Consider the following 22,548-nt stretch of genomic DNA (forward strand, 5'->3'; position numbering starts at 1 on the left):
CACTGGGGCCGTACCCTCAACGGTCTTCCAATTGTCCCCTATAGCTGCAGGTAATTGAACCTTTTAAGGTACAGAAATGGACTCTGAGGAACATCCCCAATATACAAACAACATTAATGTACCCCCAATGGTGCAAAATATTTCTTATAGTCCTTTTTTGTACCTTAAAAGGTACAATTACCTACAGCTATAGAGTACAATTGGCAGACCCTCAATTGGCAGACCCTCAATTGGCAGGCTCAGTGACAAGCAAAGGTATAAACCAGTACCCTTTTTCTAACAATCTACACAAAGCAAAGGTCTGTCAAACTGCCTGTGAGGGTGGGGAACGGGTGATGATGGGCTCTTGACCACATATCATCTAGCTCGGCGGGTGCCTTCAGGAGTCTACAGGGTTGAGCTCTGTCAGTGAGGAAAACATCTTCAAGCGACAGGCTGAAGTGCTTCCTCTGAGGTGGCTGTACCTGGCTTACTGAGAATCACATTAATGGTCTATGCTGAGAACAAGTCACGGTCTGCTGGAGTAAGTCAGCAGGTTCTCTCATGCAACCGGGCGTTTGGATTTTTCCACTCAGACCTAATGGATTCTGGTTACAAGTTGTTATCATGTATATCTAGGACACATAATCTACTATACGGGCCCAAACATTGTGCAAATCATGTGGATGCACTTAAACCATACTTAATCTGCAAATTAGAAAAGGTAATTAATGAAACTTTAAATATTGTAATCGTGTGAAATATTGCAGTCGCATGTTACGCCTTTAGCAGACAATATTAGAAATGTTTTGGATTGTATTTCTATAATTTTATGCTGTTTTTAAGGTCAACATTTTCAACAAATACTGGTGTTTGTGCGAATGCATATACACTGCCTGGCCAAAAAAAAGTCACACAGTTTAATATTTTGTTGGGACACCTTTAACTTTGAATTTGCCCATTCATTAATGCATTGTTTCCATGTGCTTATGCTGCATCTCATTTTTTTTAATCCAGATCTCGTTAAAATCTTGTATTCATGATAGGTGAGTTGAACCACTCCGTAAAGTCTTCTTCATCACATCTCAAAGACTTTCAATGGGGATAAGGTCAAAACTCTGTGCTGCCCAATTCATGTGTGAAAATGGTTCCTTGTGTCCCCTAAACCACTATTTAAAAGTTTGAGCCTTATGAATCTTGGCATTATCATCCATGAATACGTCCATTCCTTTAGGTAAGAAAAAAATTCATTGATAGGATAACCTGGCCATTCAGTACATTCAGGTATTCAGCTGACTTCACCTTATATATATCTAAGCTAAGCTTCAATAAAGATTTTATCATTGGCTTTTAAGTACCTGCTGATATAAACTCAAGCGGTGACTTTTTTTTTAGCCAGGCAGTGTATTATGCATAGTCATCGCAAAAGCAAACACACGAAACGTTTTACTTGACGGGAGACTACAGCTATAACAAGCACAATGGTTCCACCTAGTGGGTACAGTCACCCAGCACGTTGTCGACCTACCTGTCTATAGGAAATATAAGTACGACATAGCAATTCAAAGGCAACCTGGCCCTGCACAAGACCACATTCCACGCAATGGCAATCAGATAAACAGTCTATTATGGAAGTGCACGTTCCGATCCATTTTTGCAAGCAGCATAAAATATAGGTCTATTTATTTTATTACCTAAATTAAAAAGTCAAAAGGTTGAAGAGACCTAAGTAACAACCATTCCAAACGGCTATAGGATGTTAAACCTCTTCTCCAGACTGCAGGTTGAACTAGCTAACCACATAAAAGGGCTTGTTTCGCCACCGTTTCGAAGTAATGTAAACATCTTTTTAAAAAGGTGCAGCAAACGATATTGACACTATAGCAATATCTACTGGTGCAAAGAAGAATCACAACCAAAATAAGATCTTAAAAATAGCTGTAGGCTACATTAATTATAATACGTTCCCATTATTTGGGTTTATATATTTTTGTATAAGTTTCACAGATTTCACAGGACTATAAGAAATATTTTTAACAGATATTAAGACTTATAGCCCTAACAGTGAATGCAATTTCGTAAAAATCATAAACCGTTTAGAATCAATGACTTACAGGCGCCGGTCGAAAATCATGTTGAATGCCATGTATTGTATAAAAGATCATGTGAATTTATAGCGAATCAACTGACATGACAGAAGATAAGAATCACTTCTTTATTTTCGGAAAGCTTTTACCATAATATGCACTTTCCGTCCTTCAAGCAAGAAGATTCACAAACGCACAAATTAGACTTAGCATAATGTATTACGTATAATAGTTACAGCACACCGTGAAACGCCTACACAAAAACTCTAGGACGCCTTAATGAAAAAAGTGAGACGCATGCAGTACCTAGACTAGAAAATGGAGCAATGGATTAATGCAAGGACGCGCATCAGAATGCAGTCGGGACTAATGCGTGTGAGGAAACTGGGGACCGAATCCCCCGGGGGCTCCGGCGTTGACAATTAGAAAAACGCGCTTTACGGGTCGCTCTTTAATGCAGTGCAGACCCATTCGCAACGTTGGGGGGTCCCGCTCGACCCCAGGCTCTGCCCACGCTCTGACCGCCCGTATGTGGTAGAACGTAGGCGGTGGGTGGAGGACGTATCAAGGCTCTGAAACCCTGCAAGCCATTCGTGCGTGCGTACGAAGGCAGCGGGAGCGCGCACGAGGCGGCGGGGGGCAGAAAAAGTGGAAAAAACTGCGTACATGTGAGTCAGCGCGCAGTTTCGGGGAAGGTGTGAATACTATGTTCAGGCTGATGGAGGGAGCCAGTGAGCTCGACTCCGCACTTGTGTGCTCTCCCTACAGGCTGCGATTATTCGCTCTCATTTCGAGGTGTTCGGTGTTTATAAAGTCATTACATGACTAAATGATTGCCTCTTTAAGTCCCACAGTCATGCTGATGTATTTCATCAGTGCAGTTTAAAAAATCTCCAGTTACAGGAGTGTTAATCTGCATAAAACAGTAGCCGACTGCTCCGAAATATGTGCAGATGGAAAGAAGGTGCTGGAAGGTGGTGGCTTAATGTTTAGGGAAGCGCACTCGTAATTGGAAGATTGCAGGTTCAAATCCCCACCCAGCAAGACACCACTGAGGTACCCTGAGCAAGGTACCGCCCCCAAGCACTGCTCCCCAGGCGCTGAATTAGCTGCCCCCTGCTATGTCACGAAAGTCACATTTGGGTTAAATGCAGAGGACACATTTCGTTGTTGTGCACTGTGTGCTGTGGTGTGTAAACAATGACAAATAATCACAAATAAATAAAAAAAGATTAAAAAAAAAAGAAAGTCACAGAGAGTACACTGCATTCACATTGCGTTAGTGTCAGGGCACTGTTTTTCATTAAAATGCCCATGGTCAGTCATCATGGTGCTCACAGGTCAGACCAAGCAGCATTGTTTCAGATGTACATCTCTGGGGCTGGGATTAGAGATTTGGGTGAGGGCTTCTTGTTTTGAGTTATGTCTTCCTGGACCTCAAATCGATTGAGCTGAATATGTATCTTGCCATTGTCTCATCATAGATGTTATTCTGTTCTATGTACATGACAAATAAAGGAATCTCGAATCAGTTCAGCAAGTGCTTTAGAACAAAAACCCCAGCCCTGGTTAAAGCCTGCCACTATGGGCCTGACGCCGCAGACACACGCGATGCCCACGGGACGCCCATACGATGTCGTCACGCCAACTTTGATGACGCCTTCTTGGGTCATGTGACTCCACGCACTAGTCTGGTAAACACGCATCAGCAGACAGTGAATTTCCACATATGCAAATGGTCTCCCTGCCCTCGTCTCTTGTGAACGTTGACATGACTAAACTGGTGAGAATGAGGAATCCCCCAACACGGGGTTGGTGAAAGAGATTCAGGTAAGGAGCAGTAAGCTTTTGCCAAAAGTGAGATGTTGTGATTTCCCAAAATGAAAAACAAACCTACTGTCTAAAATCCTACCTTGTCCAATGACTGCATTTTCTAGTAAGAATCTGACTAAAAGTATAATGCAGTTTTACTATGCATCAGTAGGACTTGTTTTCTTAGACAACTTTATATTTCAAAACATATAAAATGTATAAAACATGGACATAAAGACCCCAGAATAAGATCTCAAAAAATAGAGTTTAATGTTTATGTGCTGTATAACAAATTAAATATATTAGTGTTTACAAAATAAGTTCAGCTTAACGGACTTGAGTGTTTTTCACCAAAATAGTGACAGGATGCAGAATGGAGCAGCATAGGCATTAAAACTGTAGTGTAAAAGAACAGACAATTAATACATTAAAAATTACATATATGGACAAATCTAGCTGAATGACCTCGTGTCATTCTCCTTTTTTGTATCATACTTTTGAATCTGAAATTCACGTCATGTACTGCGCAAAAGCCTTAGGCCAAAGAAAATTGTGTTTGTCAAGTAGATTGGCTTAGCCATTTCAAAACCTCTCCTCAAATCACCCCTGTTAATTAACTGTGTTAATTAAGTGAGCTGATGGTGAAATTTAACACATGCTTGGAATGACTAGCTGGGGTTCCCCTTAAGAGAGTTTTGGGAACCAAAACTAAATTCTTCTAACCATACAAGAACTTTTCTGGACATCAATACAAGTTCCAGTTACTTTTTATTGCAGCAATATTTATTTATCAATATATATCCTACTATTAAATAGTGTTTAATCTCTGAGCAAATATTCCTAAACGGCCCAAGTAAACAACTTTAAACATCATTTGCTTTGATTGCTTAAGACTTTTGCTGATTTAACTGTATTTGCTACGCATTGAGATCTTCAGGTTTTGAATACCTATAATATTCTGTTCAACTCCATTAATTTCTATGGGGAAAATTTATATCGCAACATGACGACCTTAACCCCTTCCCAGGCCTATCCTTAACCATAAGTAACCAAACAAAATACGAGACTTTTGCCATTTTTACTTTTTTGATTGCAGTCACAGATCTTTGTGGGTACCTGAGGAATGGTCCCCACAATGTCAAAATAACAGGTTTTTACTACATTTGGTCCCCACAATGTAATATAAACCTAATTCTCTCTCTCTCTCTCTCACACACACACACAAACATACATTAGGAATCACAAATAGGTTTCTTGCTTTTGCAAAATCCAAGAAGTCTGTCCTCTTCGCAGACAATACAAAAACCAACACACACACATTTTCCCCCAGACTACTGCATGTGATTTAGGACAGAGCTGGTCAGTGTTAATAAAAATAAGAGGTATTTAAATGGCAAATGTCTGAAAGAACAGCAACACATAGAGCTTGAATTCTGGTGATAGAACATGTGTGGCATGTCAGAACGTTACCCAGGGTTGCTAAAATGACAGCTGGTAAATTACTGTTAATGAACGTATGTTGATCAATGAGTCGGAAAAGTGGATAGGTGTTGACATGGACAATCTATTTGGCGTAAACACAAGGAACTAGGACTTTAATGCTAAATCTAACAGCACAGAACACCAAATTGAGAGTGGAAAAACATCTACGTTGGTTACAGCTAAACTCTGCACATCATTCAGAAGTAGGACTACAGCTACGCTAGTCAACACAGAAGTTTCATATGCTGAACAATTGTGGTGGTGGGACAATAATACACTTTCACTGGGTTTCTCTAAATACACTTAATTAGTATTCATCTACTAATAAACGTACTGGAAAGTGGTTCATGAAGAAAAGAGGTATTAAACCCTGCTTTCTGAATCAAGTGACTATGTTATCTCCTTTTGGCTATATACACTATCTCCTCTTAAACTATTTAATAAATATATGGGCTTTGTTGGCCACGACACAGACATTGGAACATGATAAGACTTCATCTGCAATAGTGGAGAGCTCATTGCACCTGCAAGTAGCAGATTTGTCTTTCAGTTACAAATCTGTGAGCCAGCAGCTGAGCGCGCAGTGTGAACCTTTCCAGAATAAAAAACACTCTCTGGCCTCGAGTCCTCTGTGTTACACAGCTGCTCGTGGGTGCATATACAGTAGAACCCCTTAATGTTCTTCTCACTTCTGAGGAAATATAATACACAGCACATATAAATAACGGCGACAACACAGTTCCAAGGAACGACATATATACAAAATGAGAGTCACTCTGTATGAACAGAGCACCAGTGAGAACAGGACCTGTACACTCAGCTAGAAGGATACCCTGTCCTGGACCCCACCGTGACCCCCTTCCTCCACTGATGTACATTAAAAGCACTTTGGTATAAAGAAAGTTAAAAGAAATGTTTGTTTCTGAGGCAACATTGGTTGTTAAGGCTCTGCGGGTCAGTGTTTGGACAGACTGGCAGTGATCTGGGCAGCTATCTGGAGTCCTCAGGCTCCACCTTGATGGTCTTTTTGACTTCAGAGAGGTTAAGGATGCCCTGCAGGGAATCTGTCCTGATCCTCTGCTCTGGGGGAGGAAGAGAGAGATATAGGGTCAGAACCTCTTCTGCCATGGGGAGAGGTGTGGCGGCATGGTGTGGGTAGGGCTCACCTGAGCTTGTGGGCGGGGCCCTTCCCACGCTGAGGGAGTGCCGTCTCTTCAGCTCGCTGGCCAGCTGCCGCCCCAAGGGCAATTCACCCTCGGTGATACTCCACCGCAGCCCGGAGACCCTTGGGCTGGGTAGCTGTTCTGCTGTGGGGACATGCGTATTAGCGAGAACATTAGCAGGGACAGTCACATGATCACCCACATGGGCTGCATGTGGGGCACCCTGTTGCTGTCCTGGGGAATCAGCAGAGGTTGGGAGGTGTCAGCAATGGGACAGAAAGAAATCATCCTGCCAAATCTTTAATTAAAAGCATATTTAATTTATTTCTAATTTAAGTGCTCGTATCCAAAGAAACGTAGAAACTCCACAACCGTTCCCAGAGGAAAGGAGCGGCTGGCGCAGTGTGAGGATGAAGCCTGTGACTAACAGGATGAGGGACATAATGAGTAAAAACACCTGAGGAGGGCCGCCTTGGGCTGGGCACGTCACTCCTACATGCAACTGAACGGCAGAAAGCCGGCATGCTGCGTTTCCCCCTTGGGCACGTTAGAAACGGACAAATCCTCTTAACTCCCTACGTGTATCCTGATTGGCCTGCTCCCTCCCAATCGCAAACTCCTCACATCGGCAGGGAGCAGACCTGCAGTATCTCCTGGGCAGGCAGTTGATTTGGATAAGATGCTGGAATCCTGGTGCCACCTATGTGCTTTTCCCTCCAACTGGGAACACGGTGGGCGAGTCAGCAGATTAAGGACCCTACTTCACCCATTGTGAGACATGCCCATGTCCATACCTTGCTGCTCGGCCTTGTCCGTGGCAACCCCATTGGGGTTGAGGTGCTGGGGAAGTGGCTTGGGGCCCCGTGGAGGGAGCATCCAGTTGAGTGTGTGGAGTCTCTCGCGGGCTGCAGCGTCCTGCAGGACCTCCATCTGCTTGGCCAGCAGCCGCTCCAGCTGCATCTGTTTACACAAACAGACATGAGTTTTAAATTAAAAATGTCCGCCTGTCTCCAAAGCTATTTGCAGATGAATCTCCATTTTGCATCCGTGTCTCCGGTGAAGCTTACCTGGGTCAAAGACGTGGGCAGGCAGCCTGCTGTCGCCGCCCTGGTGGTCAGAATGCTCTGCATTGCTGCCTCACCTCCCGTGGGCGTAACGGGGGCCAGTCGCTCTTTCAGCATCTCCTGCCGTGTGCAGATCTGCTGCATGGCCTCGTGGAGGTCAAACACGCCCTCCTGAAAACATCAAGGGTGGAAACACAGTCAGAAATATCAGTACAGACTTGCTAAGAGTCTGTGACATCCCTGAAGAACTGAGCCTGACCTACAGTCACCCCCAGGGTTCTGAACAGCCCTACCCTGCAGCCACACAGCCCCCCACATCTGGCTGTGTTACCCCAGTCGGATTGAACCGCAGAGGAAGACCAGCGGAACAAGAAATCTGTCTTAGGTAGAATGGGTCCTGAGAGACTGGACTACAGGAAGACCAACACGTCCAAAACACATTTTATGGTTACTGTCCAGCTGCATTTTATCTAGAAATAACTGGATTATTTTCTGTTTTTAAATGAGTCTGTGTGTGTGTACCCTGCAATGATCTGACAACCCATCCAGGGTGTACCCCAGCCCTGTGCCCTGTGCTACCAGAGAGGAACTCCTGGCCCTCCAAAGATCCTGTTCATGGTAAAAAATTGAATGGATGGAAAGAGGAATGTATGGTTTTGTATCCTTGCTTCCTGATGGATCGTTACCCTCGCAATGATTTTGCTTGGGCATACTGGATCAGATAGGGTGCCGTGCTCAAAAGGCTAAGAGCAACCAGAGGGGTTTTTCTTAGATGAATGTGGCGGTATGTTTGTGTGCACGTGTGTGTGATGCTGGCGCGCGTGTGACGCCTCGCCCCACTGTACTTTCTGGCAGTGAGTGCCATGCGGCTCTGGGTGACTCCAGCAGCGCCCACTCGCTGATGTCACAGGCACCTTCAGACCGGCAGTGGGCTGCAGTGTGATTTAATCTGGGCTCTCCATCGTCAGCGTGGGTCAGCCTTAAAGACGGTAAGCTATGGAGGGGGGGCTCCAGGGGACAGGAGCCACAACTGTAAAGGAGCTGGGGGGGCATTTGATGGGGTTCACGGGGGACATTTTAGTCACTTAACTGGTTATTTATTTAGAGCATGAAAAACGCAGATTGAATATTAATAATGCAGAGGTGGGTGATCTGAGAAAGTTAAAAATCCATGTTACAAGACGATCAGTCAAATTAGAAGCATGGTGGGAGGGGATTTGGGGGGGGGGGGGCATTTTCAGCTTACTTCTACCTTGCTTTACTGGCAGGACCCTACGATGTGGGTCTAACTGGGCCAACAGGAGGCGACAGCACAATTCTCAGGCAAAGACAGATCCCAAAGCGGGATTATGAGATGAAGGTTCTCCTGGTGGGAAGGCTGAGACAAGACGTGAGCTGTATTACAACCAAAGGTGAAGTGGATGGCCTAATCTGAAGTCCGACCCCGTGGGCAGGTCATTGCGGATCTGTCAGTTTTATTCACGTTATCTCTGCAGGGGTCAGGAGTCCTCCCTCACATGCTCAGGCCAGAAGGATGACCCCCTGAATCTACTCATCTCCAGCTCAAACGCATTAACCTTCCTGCTCTGGGCTTTTCCCCCTGGAGAGTGATGCGATGCTGTGAGTTAACTGTTTCACCAACAAGGCTCCATGACCCCCACTGACCTCTGTTTTTATCCTCTTTGATGAAGGATCTTCCCTGTTGCCACAATGAGGTCTGCAGGAAGACAGAGGGATGCATTTAATTACCCTGGAATCTCTGGAAAGTGAACAGGCTTGCATGATCTTTCACACACGACCCACTTGTGTGTGAAAGATCATGCAAAACGCACTTAGCCTCCTTAACAAGTAATTTTCTGCACAAAATCAACAGAATTTTAATTAGTGTTACACTGGGTGTCTAAAATCTGACAATCTAGTGTTGGGTAGAAAGTACTATATAACCCAGACCTGCAGGGAGCAGTTAGAAGGAGCCAGCAGATCCTCACCTGCTGCTCTGGTAGGTGTACTTGTAGGTGACCTCGCGGGACACCTGGCGAGCCAGACTGAACAGCTCGTCCCGACGTGTTAGGAGAGCCAGGTTCCGCATGCACAGCTGGGCGGCTGCCTCATTCACCGTCAGCTGAGGGGGATGGTGGCCAGTTGTCAGATTGCCCCCCAGTATAACAGGGTAGAAAGAATTTCCCAGATAGGAGGTTGGCCATCAGCCTCCGGCAGGCTCACCTCGTGCAACGTCAGCTGCTTGCCGTCTCTCCGCTTGGAGTCGAAACGCCCATAGATGGCACTGTACTTGCGCACCTCCTCCTCCCGTTGTGGGTCCTCATCAGTCATGTCGAAGATGTGCCCTACCATCTTGGCCAGCTTCTTGTTGCCCTTAAGGAGGTCCCGTACCTCGGCTGGCTCTACCTTGGGCAGAGTTTGTGCCAGGCGTGTCACACACTCTGTGACGGAACGCACAGCAGCAGTGTCCAGCACCTCCAGCGGGGAACCAGGAACAGCAGGTTCAGCCGGGGACAGGCCAGGCTCAGCCCAGGATCGTGGTGAGGCGGGGGCAGGCTCAGCATCGAGGGCCATGTCTGAGTCGGACCCGGCCCGCTCCACTGGCTTATAGACAGGAACACTACAGACAGGGGTGGCCCGCGGCTGGCTGAACAGTGCCGGGTTAGTGACCCAGTCTCGCAGTGCCTTTTGTAGGCGCCGCACATGCAGCGGCTTGCTGGCCATGCCCACCAGTGCCATGATCTCCAGGAATTCATCTTCGCCAGCCTCACACAATTGCTGCACGTCGTCACCACCCTGCTGAATGAAGGCCTCGTAGTAGCACAGCAGGTTGGCCCTCTGCAGGATGCGGTAGAGCTGCAGCTCCCCGAGGGTCCTGGGCAAAGCTGCCGCCATGCCTGGGGGGGGGGGAGTGGCAGGGAATCAAACTAAACTATAAATAAAGCCAGAGGAGCACACAGGAGCACAAGTGAGCTGCTTCAGGATCTGGAAACTGTGCTGATGTTGTACATTTCGGAAAAACATACTTCACTGTGGAAACGGTCCAGTGCACGGAAGCAAAACCAGGCCACAAAACAAACAGATTGTCCTATCAGTCATCACACAATGAAGATGCATGTTTCTGTAAGGCAGGGGTGTCAAACTCCAGTCCTGGAGGGCCGGATCCCTGCACATTTTTTGTGTTTACCCTCATTTAACACACTTGATTCAACTCCTTGTGCTAATTACCACACAGCTCTTCAGCTGAATCATTTGTGGGGGAACAGGGAAAGAAGTAAGCTACACAGGGCTCCAGCTACCCAGGAATGGAGTTTGACACCCCTGCTGGAAGGCAACAAAGCAGTTCAGATCGACCCAGGAAAAGCATGGCTCTCTCCCACAGAGCCCTGCATTTTGTGGGTGTTTGGTCTCTTCATTTTTATGTTTACTGTGCTTAATGTCACGGTATGACAAAATTCATATTCATTGTTATTGAAACATCTGCTTGTTAAATCTGATAGTTGTGTATTTTTAGGGAACGAGTTTGCTAAAACAGGTTGTGTTAAATCCTTGATGCAGGAGCACCGGGCGCCCTCCCAGCCTGGGGGGGGCGCCCCGCCTAGCTCTGCAGCACGCCGCCTTGGGGCGTGTGTGGGCGTGCCCTCCTGGCACAGGCGCCGTTCAGCTGGGCTGCAGCCAATCCGAGTCTCACCAGGTGAATTTACTGCTCCCGCGTTAAAGGTAAAAAAAGGTGGAACTCAGAGCAAAAGATAATGTCCTCCGCCCACTACATGTTTCCTCCATGGGTGTATAAACCGCGGGCATTATCCTCTGCAGCAGGGCGGTGAAAGGACCGCACTCATTCACGTCAGGAGAGCTTTCGTCCTTCTGTGTCCTTGTCACCTTGAGTAAGGTGACCCAGCCAGATACCTTAATCTGCAAAACAGCGTACGGCATGGAACAGCGATAATTCAGTGACACAAGGACGGTCACAAGCCCCAACAGTCTCAGGACAGGGTGTATACAAGCACCGTTTGGGGCGCGGACGTCCGGAAGGGCTGTCCCGTATGACTCCCCATCGTCACTCCCTAATATACACTCTCCAGAGAACCTCACTTTCTGCTGCAACCGTTACTTTCTTTCACTGTTTATTTAGCCTGTAAATAAATATCACCTATGTGCGGGGTGCCATCTGCCACAGCAGCACATTAGTACATGATATTTATGCATAAAAAACAGCACGGCACCTTCAGTCCTGCCCGATCCCCAAACTGAGGAAACAAGTTTTGATGCAACCGTGCACAGCAGGCACCTAAAATTCACCAAAATCCGCACCGATACTAGCATAATGTTAAAAGAGCCACACGCCTACCGAAACAGTCACTTTTATGTTAGACTTAAAGTTAGGAGTTGTACCCTATATAGCACCTGCGCCGTGCTAATATACAGATGTCAACCTCAAACACACTGAATACATCCTAAACTTAAAGCACGGCATCCGATCGGTCATGGTCTACAAGCATGCTTTCAACAAAACAAAACGGTACAAAGAATGAAATAAGCTGCAGGGTTTCCTTTCCACACTGTACTTAGTTTGTATGGAAATACAATAAGTAGCTGCATGAGGTTTTTAAAACAGATCAGGTCTCACCTTCAGCCGTGCGCATCTCCTAAAACCGGGGCTTCGTACACTTACAAAGTTTAGGGACAATCGCTCTCTCCTTAACCAGAATCCTCTCGGTGAAGTTACCAACTGCACGATAACCTGCCCTTTTCCTACATGAAGGAGAAGTTCAGCGGGACATAAAGGGAAAAGACGCTTTCTTATAATGTCCTATTTACACAGCTGCGCCCGCACGCCCACCATGGTGGATCTCACTGGGATTCACCCACACGGAGGCGAAACCCGTCCACTGTGATCCGATGTGCCCGATGGAGATCAGCATAAGCCCAGTCTCCGTGTGCGCAAAGCCCATGGCGCGCTCCCGCGGCGCGGTCACATCCCCCTTCACCTACCTCTGTAAAGCTCCTGCGTTCCGGTTTCCGAGTTGTCACTGACTCCTTTCGCGGTTTTTTAACCAGATGTCCACCCGGGATGAGGGTAGGGGGTAAGGATGCGACAAAAGCGCACAGGTTTCGCTGATGAGTCGGGGACGCTCACTGTAACGAAGGCGCGCCGGTTCTCTGTCTGTTGCCTTTCGCACTGCGCACGGGTTTAGTACAGAGGGCCGGGGCGCCGCTCGGTTTTCCCCCCTCCTCCCCTGCCGCTAGCATTGGGATATTCCGCTCTCGCTGCATCGCCGTGTCACTCCCACGCCTTTGCGTGACGCAGATCCTGGCGTGGGCGACAGCGAGCGTGGGAGGAATACCGAGCGGGGCGGCGGCGAGGAGAGGCCCTCTGGGGGGGGGGACGCACCTACAAACAGCCCCAGCGAGAACAGCATACATGGATACACATTATACAGAAAGCAGCTCCATGTCACTTTGATTCTTATTTATTGTATGATTACTTATGATATTGTTGCAATTGCAGTGCAGCTTTAAGAACGCAGTTGTGCGCAGTCTGATCGCTACCTCAAGTGTTGACTTCTCCTGTTCTCTGCTGTTTTGGATGAGCCTGGTGAGCCTGGAGTTACTCTCTTCACTCTATAAACCGTTAAACCATAATCTTAAGCGTCAAATAACACAGCCCAAATCAGTGGGTGTCTGGAGGGCGAATTCTACTGCAGCATAATAATTTACATGATCAAAATGACAAAAAGTTTGATAAAGCACCCTGCCTGCAGGCCACCTCCCCAGCAGAGGTTGCTGGAATTGCTGATTTCTTCCTAATATGGCCTCAGAGTCTTCCTTTTGTTAAATAAATCCTTGAAGACAAGCCGATCTCCTTCATGCCGAGCGTTCAGGTAGGATGACACATGGGTGGCTTCAGAGAGCCCCACTGCTCCGCAAACAGCACGTCTACGTGATGTTTTGACAGCTGATCTGCTGGAACATCACTGCACTGTGTAGGCTTCTCTCTGGGTGGGGGGGTGGGGGGGGTGATGGGGGGAATTGCTGTTTCAGCCCCACCCCCTCCCACATGGCAAGTCATTTGATACTTTGTCAGTACTGCCACCAACCTACCCCCCGACCTCACCCAAATTCATCTCCCCCCAATTACCCCCCCACTGTTTCTTGTCATGGTGACTGAAGCGCAGTAGCACCTAATCACAGAGCTGTGTATCTGTGAAGGAGGGGGGGGCTCCATCAGTCCCACACGCAGGACGCAGGCGCGCTGAACTCCAGGGTACCTGCACTCCCACGCATGCTGATTCAACCACGAAGCCGCCATCACACATCCAGGGGCATGGACCTCGGCTATGTGTCCGCATCCCAGCCGGAATGCCTCCTGGGTTCCTGTATTCCTGAGCTGCCTCTCCTCACGTCCCAACGTCAGGGTCAAGACATCAGTGTCTGTCTGTCTCAAAACATGTCATGCCTGGGAGGGTTTCGGATGATTTGAAAAAAAAAAAAAAAACACCCAAAATAATCAGTTTGTAAATAATAAAGTGTGCTGTATGAGGTGTTCAGAAATTTAGGCAAATCAAGATAGGATTCACCCAGGAGAGATGTTTCAGTCTGTGATGCACATAAACACTCCCTGCTTCCAAATTCCCTGCTTGCTTTGCTGTGCTCCTGACCTGGGGTGGAGAATATTCAGGAGCGAAGGTCCCTTCAGCTTCCTGTCGCCATGGGAAATGGCAGGAAATGCAGTGAGAGAGGGGTGTGGCTAAAAACACTGACACAGCCTGACCATCGTGGCTATATTTAGGAATCAGAAGACCTACAGCAGACGGAGACGAGGGAGGCTGCTCTATCATGCCCAAGCGGGGAGTTTATCTCCCTATCTTAACCTGCAAAATACAGCATCCAATGCATCTATCATATCACTGATACATTTTTAAAACTCTATTTAAGTTATGGCTAAATTTAAACTCTCTAGGGTAATCATGGATACAACAATGGAAAGTAAATAGTGGTAAACATGACTGGAAGAGAGAGTCTGAAGAAACTCTCTCAGAATAGGAAGAGCAGGCTGCGGAGTCCTCTATCTAAACAAGAGATTGAGAACATCCGTCTCTCAAGTCATTCTGGTTTGGGGATTTTATTGTTTGTGCATAGAAATATGGTCTTCATGAGGGCTGCCCACCATCTTCTGCCCTAGAAGCACTTGACCACAAAAGCAGGGTTATGCCTGCAGGATGCGACCTTGTTGTATGAAGTGGTGTCATATGGAGACCCGGACAGCAGCATGTGGGCCACACCTGAGGCGGTACGTCATACTGGCTAACGAAGGGCACAGACCACACACCACACTGGACGTTGCCTGGGCTTCATGACGGGATGTGGAGCGTCAGCATGACACTGACTAGTGACGGTGACAGAGATCCAGTGCAGTGCCAATGCAGTTTGTGCTTCAGCTTATTACTGCATGCTGTTCTTCCCAGGAAAACATCCGTAACACAGATGAACCAACACTATTACACTCAGATATGAAGCAAATTAGGAACAGCATCAGGCGGACTGTATAGGCACAGACGCTGGAGCTAACATTTTATTATTCCAAAGTGACATAATTTTTTTTGAGAAATTAGGGTCAGACAGTCCCTGGAGCAATCAAGGTGATGGGCCTTGCTCAGGGGCCAACGGTGAAATAACTCTGCTGAGTCTGAGATTTTAGCCAGCAGTCACAGGTATAGTGCCCTAACCTGCTGAATCACACACCCCCATAACATGATTGATATACACTCACCTAAAGGATTATTAGGAACACCATACTAATACGGTGTTTGACCCCCTTTCGCCTTCAGAACTGCCTTAATTCTACGTGGCATTGATTCAACAAGGTGCTGAAAGCATTCTTTAGAAATGTTGGCCCATATTGATAGGATAGCATCTTGCAGTTGATGGAGATTTGTGGGATGCACATCCAGGGCACGAAGCTCCCGTTCCACCACATCCCAAAGATGCTCTATTGGGTTGAGATCTGGTGACTGTGGGGACCATTTTAGTACAGTGAACTCATTGTCATGTTCAAGAAACCAATTTGAAATTATTCGAGCTTTGTGACATGGTGCATTATCCTGCTGGAAGTAGCCATCAGAGGATGGGTACATGGTGGTCATAAAGGGATGGACATGGTCAGAAACAATGCTCAGGTAGGCCATGGCATTTAAACGATGCCCAATTGGCACTAAGGGGCCTAAAGTGTGCCAAGAAAACATCCCCCACACCATTACACCACCACCACCAGCCTGCACAGTGGTAACAAGGCATGATGGATCCATGTTCTCATTCTGTTTACGCCAAATTCTGACTCTACCATTTGAATGTCTCAACAGAAATCGAGACTCGTCAGACCAGGCAACATTTTTCCAATCTTCAAGTGTCCGATTTTGGTGAGCTCGTGCAAATTGTAGCCTCTTTTTCCTATTTGTAGTGGAGATTAATGGTACCCGGTGGGGTCTTCTGCTGTTGTAGCCCATCCGCCTCAAGGTTGTGCGTGTTGTGGCTTCACAAATGCTTTGCTGCATACCTCGGTTGTAACGAGTGGTTATTTCAGTCAAAGTTGCTCTTCTATCAGCTTGAATCAGTCGGCCCATTCTCCTCTGACCTCTAGCATCAACAAGGCATTTTCGCCCACAGGACTGCCACATACTGGATGTTTTTCCCTTTGCACACCATTCTTTGTAAACCCTAGAAATGGTTGTGCGTGAAAATCCCAGTAACTGAGCAGATTGTGAAATACTCAGACCGGCCCGTCTGGCACCAACAACCATGCCACGCTCAAAATTGCTTAAATCACCTTTCTTTCCCATTCTGACATTCAGTTTGGAGTTCTGGAGATTGTCTTGACCAGGACCACACCCCTAAATGCATTGAAGCAACTGCCATGTGACTGGTTGATTAGATAATTGCATTAATGAGAAATTGAACAGGTGTTCCTAATAATCCTTTAGGTGAGTGTATGTATGCATGTATATAGGTATGTGTGTGTGTGTGTGTGGATGAATTGATGGTTGGATGGATTGATGGATGGATGGATTGATGGATGGATGGATGGATTGATGGATGGATGGATGGGTATTTACAGATTTACAGGTGAAAGTTAGACCTAGCCAGCTGTCTAGCCCAACCCCCCATCTGCCCAGGCCCATCATAAATACGTATGTAAGTGCCGGTATAGCGAAGTGATACAGGCTATTGCTGAGCAAAAGAAGCTTCCAGATGTGTGTTTACAGATGCAGGTGACCGAGGTCAACAAGAAAACATGTGAAGGTTCCTGCGGATACTCCCGTCGGATGCATTATCCCAGCACTCCGGTGTGTTTCAAGCTGCATCAGTGCTCTCCATCCCAGTGGACATGCAGGACTTCTATGCACACCTGTCCTTCTGGATGCCGGAGTCCCACTTGTTCGGCCAAAATGAGCCCACACGCTATCAAGTTCTGGTCCAGGATCTGTCCACATTTCTGCCAGCTGGACAAGGAGGCAAACATCAGCACCTTTCCCTGGATGTTTCCGTGAAGATTTCCATGGCCGGATCTGTGCCTTTCCTGCTTCCCTGGCCCAGAATCTAAATGAACCCAAGAGATTACAATTGCATGCCTCAGTACCCTGTTTACTGCACAGGGAGCCTTACATCCCAACTTCCCATTCTTCATATAAAATATCAAAACCTTCTGGGAGGAGGCTGTGTAAGCAGCTTCAAAGTAGCAAAACGCTCTTTCAAAACAGACCCTGCCAGGCTCCCAGGCCCCCAAATACACAGCCATGTTCATTTACATTTCTGTGTGAGAAACTTCACAGATAGCTTCAGGCAAAACCTCTTTTTCTTGGTGGGGGGGGATGTGTCTAATAGATATACAAATTGCCAAGGAGCCCTAAAAATAATAGCAAAGGCAACAGAAGATACATTATTCAGCTTAAAATGAGTCAAACGCAAATGTGAGATTTTGAACCCAGAACATGTTTAACCGCTGAAAACAAATATAAAATAAAGTAACACTGACCAAGCACTCTGCGCCAATAGTTTCGGGGATAGGCTCTGGACCCTGCGTAGGTGAAGCGGGTGTAGAAAATGGATGATGGAATGGATGGATGGATTCTGGCAAAGCAAGGAAAGGATAAATTAAGTGTAATGTGTAAAACAAACACGCTCTACTGTGCTGCTGATTCGCAGTGGGAGGACAGCGAGCCGTAGCTGGAGCCACCTGTGATTCCCCCAATTCCCCTCCACCACAGATCCATCTATATATTGGTTAATTCATGAAATGTGACATTATAACGAGGTCAGTGCTGGTCACTCATACATACTCACTTTGCAAAGCAAGACAGACAGCAGGGAGCATGTTAAGGTGCTGCACTGTGTCATGTGACCACGGTCGGCCTGCCACACGCACTCGCTGTTTCCAGCATTTTCTGTGGGAAATGCGGCCTGTATTGTTATGGTGATGAACCAAAGAAAATAAGAGGCCTTTTCCCATGTACACAGCATGCAATGACCCCCGGTTCGGCACTGCACGTGGTCTCACGGCAGTCAGGTGGTCAGGGAGGCGGGGGATGTCTGGGGGGGGGTGGAGGGGGGTTCGCTCCTGCTGGCCAGAGCGCGTCTGTTACTCGTACGAGTTTTTCCATTAGAAGGCATTGAGGCTGGCGTAGCTACAGCGCTGATATCCAGGCAGCCCTGCCACGCCTCTCTGAGGGCCCTGACTGTGCTATGACATTCCCCGGTGACAGGCTCTGCTGGAGCTACAGCCCACCCTGGCACGGCCCCCCCATCCTCCCCGCCCACATGGCCCCACCCAAGCCTCCCATCCCCTCGCGCTCTCTCGCATCCATTTGCTAGAGACACCCTGTTATTTGAGCAGGTAGCCTGCTGTGCCTTATTGCTGTGTGCCACACACCCACGTGGAGCCGGGGCTGCCTGTTGGGGTGTTTGCATATGTCCGCGTGTGTGTATACATGTGTTTACATGTATGCTGCGGATAGAAAGGGAGCTATGCTCTCTGCGCAGCACCAAAAGTGTCACATGCATGTGCTGCGGAGAGAGTACATCTGTCTGTTTTTACGTTAGCGTCCCATGTGAGGACCATGCGCCGTAACAGAGTGCTGTACCTGCGTGTTTATGCAGAGCGTACTGTGGGCAGCATGTGCGTGTGTGTGCTGCGAGCCGTGGGCGGACCTCAGCCTCTGCGTGCATCTGTGTGAGAGCGTGTCAATGCATGAGCTCACAGCGTGTGCGTGCGTGCACAGCCAGGCGTGCATGCGTGGGAGTCTTTCTCCAGGAGGGGACAGGCAGGGACCAGAGTCTGCATCTCATAAAGCCTCATAAAGGAATGTTCCGGTGAACTTTCCCATGATTCCTGAAGATCACTCCCTCTGTGGAAATAAAAATGAGCTTCCGCTGGGGCAGAGGTGGCTCTGCAGAAGGCGCCCCCCCCCCACTCCGACTGCTCCAGCCGTACTGTTTCTGGTCCCCGCTGTGATCCATCTTCTATAAACCAACATAAGCAACCCTTGAGAGGAGGATTTATGAAGATTTTCACCAAGAGGCTGCTTTAAGCATTTCAGATTCTAAATGAAGCCACATTGGGAATATTTTATGAAAGAGTTGAGGATGCCCCTCACACCCTGGGCTCCCCAGGACACACTCCAGATTGGAATGACCCTGAGCTGAGATCTGTAGTGTCTCTCTGACTCACTCCTTCCTGCAGCCAGGAGTCCTGGGGGGTGGCGTATGCAGTTCAGCGGATGAGGCGCTAGCTTCCAGATGTCCGGCTGCTGTGGTGCATCACTCCAGCCCCACTGTGTGGCTACATCACACATGCTGCACTCTGGATAAATGTGTGCACGTCTGTTGCACTCTGTGTTTTTAAGGAAGAGGCATAGCTGTCTGTGCTAAGGTGCCTCAAGCGTCTGTACCAGCCAGGACAACACAAATGTCACACACCAAATCATGGGGCTGCCCCCCCAATCCAGCCTCCCATACTGGGTCAAGTGTCCGCAGGCAAACAGCCAATTAGGGGCCTTTAACAGCTAACCCTATGGCCCTACAAAAGAGGAAGATGCAAGATGGCCAAGGGTCACAGGGTGCTGGATGTATCTCAGTTGACGGACCCCAGGTGTGTCAGCTGACTGGACAGGCAACCCCGGACAGCATAAATGATTTTTATGGCTTCATCCATTCCTAAGCAATATGAGATGATGCGTAAGGTCAGGCCTATGCATATATATGTGTCAATGTCATTCCTTTCAGGGAAAAAAAAACAAGTAATTGACCCACTTATCTCCGTGAAGGCAAATGAAAACTCAGTTTGCTTCTCTGATGCACTAAACTTTTTTGGGCTTAGAATCAGTAGAAAGATGTTTTCATCGTTTACCAGACGGTGAGGAGAAAGCCAGGCTCCACTGAGAATTAGCTCCTCCCACTCACCCACCCACCCGCAGAGACATTACTGGTGCTTTCTCAGAGCCCTGCGGCTGTCAGTCAAACCACAGCGTATTGGCAGCCTGGGGGCTCCGTCGGATTCACATTAGGCATCGGCTTGCGTGTGTGGCACAGCTCTGCTCGGCTGGCATCTATAAATACTCTGCAGCCAGCATTGCACACACATGCATTAACCATCCTCATTTTCAGGTTAGTGGAAGCTCACTCCTTAACAGGCGTGCAGTGAAGGTTCTCTGTGGGATGGTGCTGTGGTGCCTGTCCAGCTTCAAGAACTGCTCTGTAAGCAACATTACTGCAGTGACTATGAATGGGTGCTGGCCATTAAGCAATAATAATAATAATAATAATAATAATAATAATAATAATAATAATAATAATAATAAATGAATGAATTAATTAATAATTAATGATAAGAGCAGGCTTAAGCTGTTGGGGCCTGGACTATGACCAGCGGGCTGTGGTTTCACACTGCTGAGGGAGAATCAGTCCTGACTTCCTCCAACAACAGCAAGACATGATGGTGCAAGATGATGGTGCATGAGAGAGAGACTGTAGCAGATGCTCTGACTGCCGTCCTGCGCGCTTCTTCCTGTTTTGCTGCCCCACGTTCCATTTATCACCATTATTATTGTCATTATTTTTATAACTGACTCACCAGACTGCCCCCTACAGTTCAGCACAGTGCCCAGTGTCACCGGTCTATCATGCAGGTAACCATGGTGCTGTAGGGAGGGGGGATTCATGGGCAAGTCTGCCGCAAGGTGTGTAGCCATCTTCAAGAAACAAGAATGCCCCCACCCATGGAAAGTCCCCTCCCCAGCAATATAAAGGCTGAAAAACACTTAAATACGTTACTCTACATTATCTTCCTTTTAACGGGGTAGGAATTCAGATGTCGCACACTCTGCATGGATTAAGATACAGCGGCGTAACGTGGAGTGATGAAGCCGGGCTGCTGCTGCGAAACGCCGTGTTACTGTAATGGAACAGGAAGTGGTGACAGTGACATGAAGGCACATAGGCACAGCACCATCTCACAGGGAGGCTCCAGCCTCATGGTAGTACACAAAACACCAGAAGGACTGTGGCAATGAAGAGAGTGAGCGAAAGAAGAAAGCAACCCAGTGAAAGAAGAGTGCGACCCAGTGAAAGAAGAAAGCAATGAAATGAAAGGGGGCACAGCGTGAAGGAGGAGGAGAGATGGCTGGACCAAGTGCGTGGTTGGCCCCTGAGGTCTCGTTTGGTCACACCCGAGTCCTTGGACATGTTTTAAAGCACAGGGAAATGTGGGGTGACACATGTGGATGGATGGCTCGGAGAGAACAGTGATGCTCCTGCAAGAAGGAGAAAAGCCAGGGATGTTTCTGCTGGCTGGATTTGACACTTAATAAACAGCTTGTTGGGTTGGTGGTGGTGGTGATGGTGGTGGGGATTTCCATCGAAACAATGTCTGTATAAAAAATTATTCACACTTCAAATTCAAATTGAGCTTTTCTGGCAAGAGTGCAGCAAGTGTCAGTGTCGGGCAACACGGCATGGTCTGCACGTTACTGAAACATTAACAGAGACATTCCTCTCGCCGGCTGGGTGAGAGCCCAGCTCCGGGAGACAAAGCCAGCAGATTAGGCACAGTGGTGACGTTTGCGCTTCCTGCATGGTTTGACAAATGCTCACTCTGGGCATCCTAGAGCCTTGGGGGGGGGGGGGGGGGGGGGGGAATAAATGAATAAGATAAAAGGGAGGCCTATCTTCTCTGCCATGGGAATCAAACACTTACAGGCGTGTGCATCCTTACTTCCTGCAGGTCCTGCACTTCCTGTGTGCCCTGCACATCCTGAATTTCCAGAGCTCCCTCACTCCCTCACTTAATTTGTTCCTGTGAGTCCTGCACTTCCTGCATTTCCTCTCTTTGTGCTCGTGTCACCTCTGCAGTGTTTACCCAACACAGCGCCTGCATATCGACCAGTAATATGTTTCCAAGATGGAGCTGAGATGGAGCCCATTCTGAAGTGCCGGTAATGAGCAAGGTCTCTGTGCAAATGAGCTTGAGTGAGGACAGGCAGGTCAGGCCTGGGAGATTCTCTACTGCACATGATCCACAGAACTAGGCAGATGGGTTCCTTTCTCCAGACAGACCTCATGTACAGCTTCTCTCTCTCCAACAGGCTCTGGTCCTGGTTAGCCATGAAAGCAGTTCACATGTATGTGGTGTGAAGCATTTCACTGCTGTTAGATGCAGCCGTAATATTATTTATGCATACAATCATACATTTAAGTGGCTTTTCCCCAACTGTCCCAGGCTGACACCTCTCACAGGGATGTGTGCCCTAGCTTCCAGGCCCAGATCTCATTCCTACTGCTGCTCCACATGCGAGCTGGTGGTGAACAGGTAACTCAAGCTGCAGCAGCAGGCTGGACACCCCGCACAGCTTGCTGCTGTAAACACAACCACACACGTGCCCAACATGTGCCAGGCAAAATGTGGGGATT

The 22,548-nt window shown here is 47.7% G+C and overlaps 1 protein-coding gene across 3 annotated transcripts; it reads right to left on the minus strand.

Moving 5' to 3' along the window:
• Positions 1–4,124: 4,124 nt before the first annotated feature.
• LOC111842886 (NGFI-A-binding protein 1-like) lies at positions 4,125–12,969 on the minus strand. Of its 3 annotated transcripts, none has more exons than XM_023809963.2 (8): positions 12,583–12,969; positions 9,811–10,484; positions 9,576–9,709; positions 9,253–9,304; positions 7,591–7,758; positions 7,318–7,483; positions 6,527–6,667; positions 4,125–6,442 (listed from the first exon to the last, which is right to left on the minus strand). In XM_023809963.2, the coding sequence occupies exons 2-8, from the start codon at positions 10,480–10,482 to the stop codon at positions 6,351–6,353; spliced, it is 1,425 nt and encodes a 474-aa protein (XP_023665731.1). In that variant the 5' UTR covers positions 10,483–10,484; positions 12,583–12,969; the 3' UTR covers positions 4,125–6,350. The 3 variants fall into 3 exon arrangements, with proteins under 3 accessions (XP_023665731.1, XP_023665730.1, XP_023665729.1); XM_023809962.2 differs by lacking the exon at positions 12,583–12,969 and adding an exon at positions 12,218–12,575 and having other exon boundaries at positions 6,527–6,664; XM_023809961.2 differs by lacking the exon at positions 12,583–12,969 and adding an exon at positions 12,218–12,575.
• Positions 12,970–22,548: the final 9,579 nt, after the last annotated feature.

This window comes from Paramormyrops kingsleyae, chromosome 1, assembly GCF_048594095.1.
Source record: "Paramormyrops kingsleyae isolate MSU_618 chromosome 1, PKINGS_0.4, whole genome shotgun sequence".
NCBI lineage: Eukaryota > Metazoa > Chordata > Actinopteri > Osteoglossiformes > Mormyridae > Paramormyrops > Paramormyrops kingsleyae.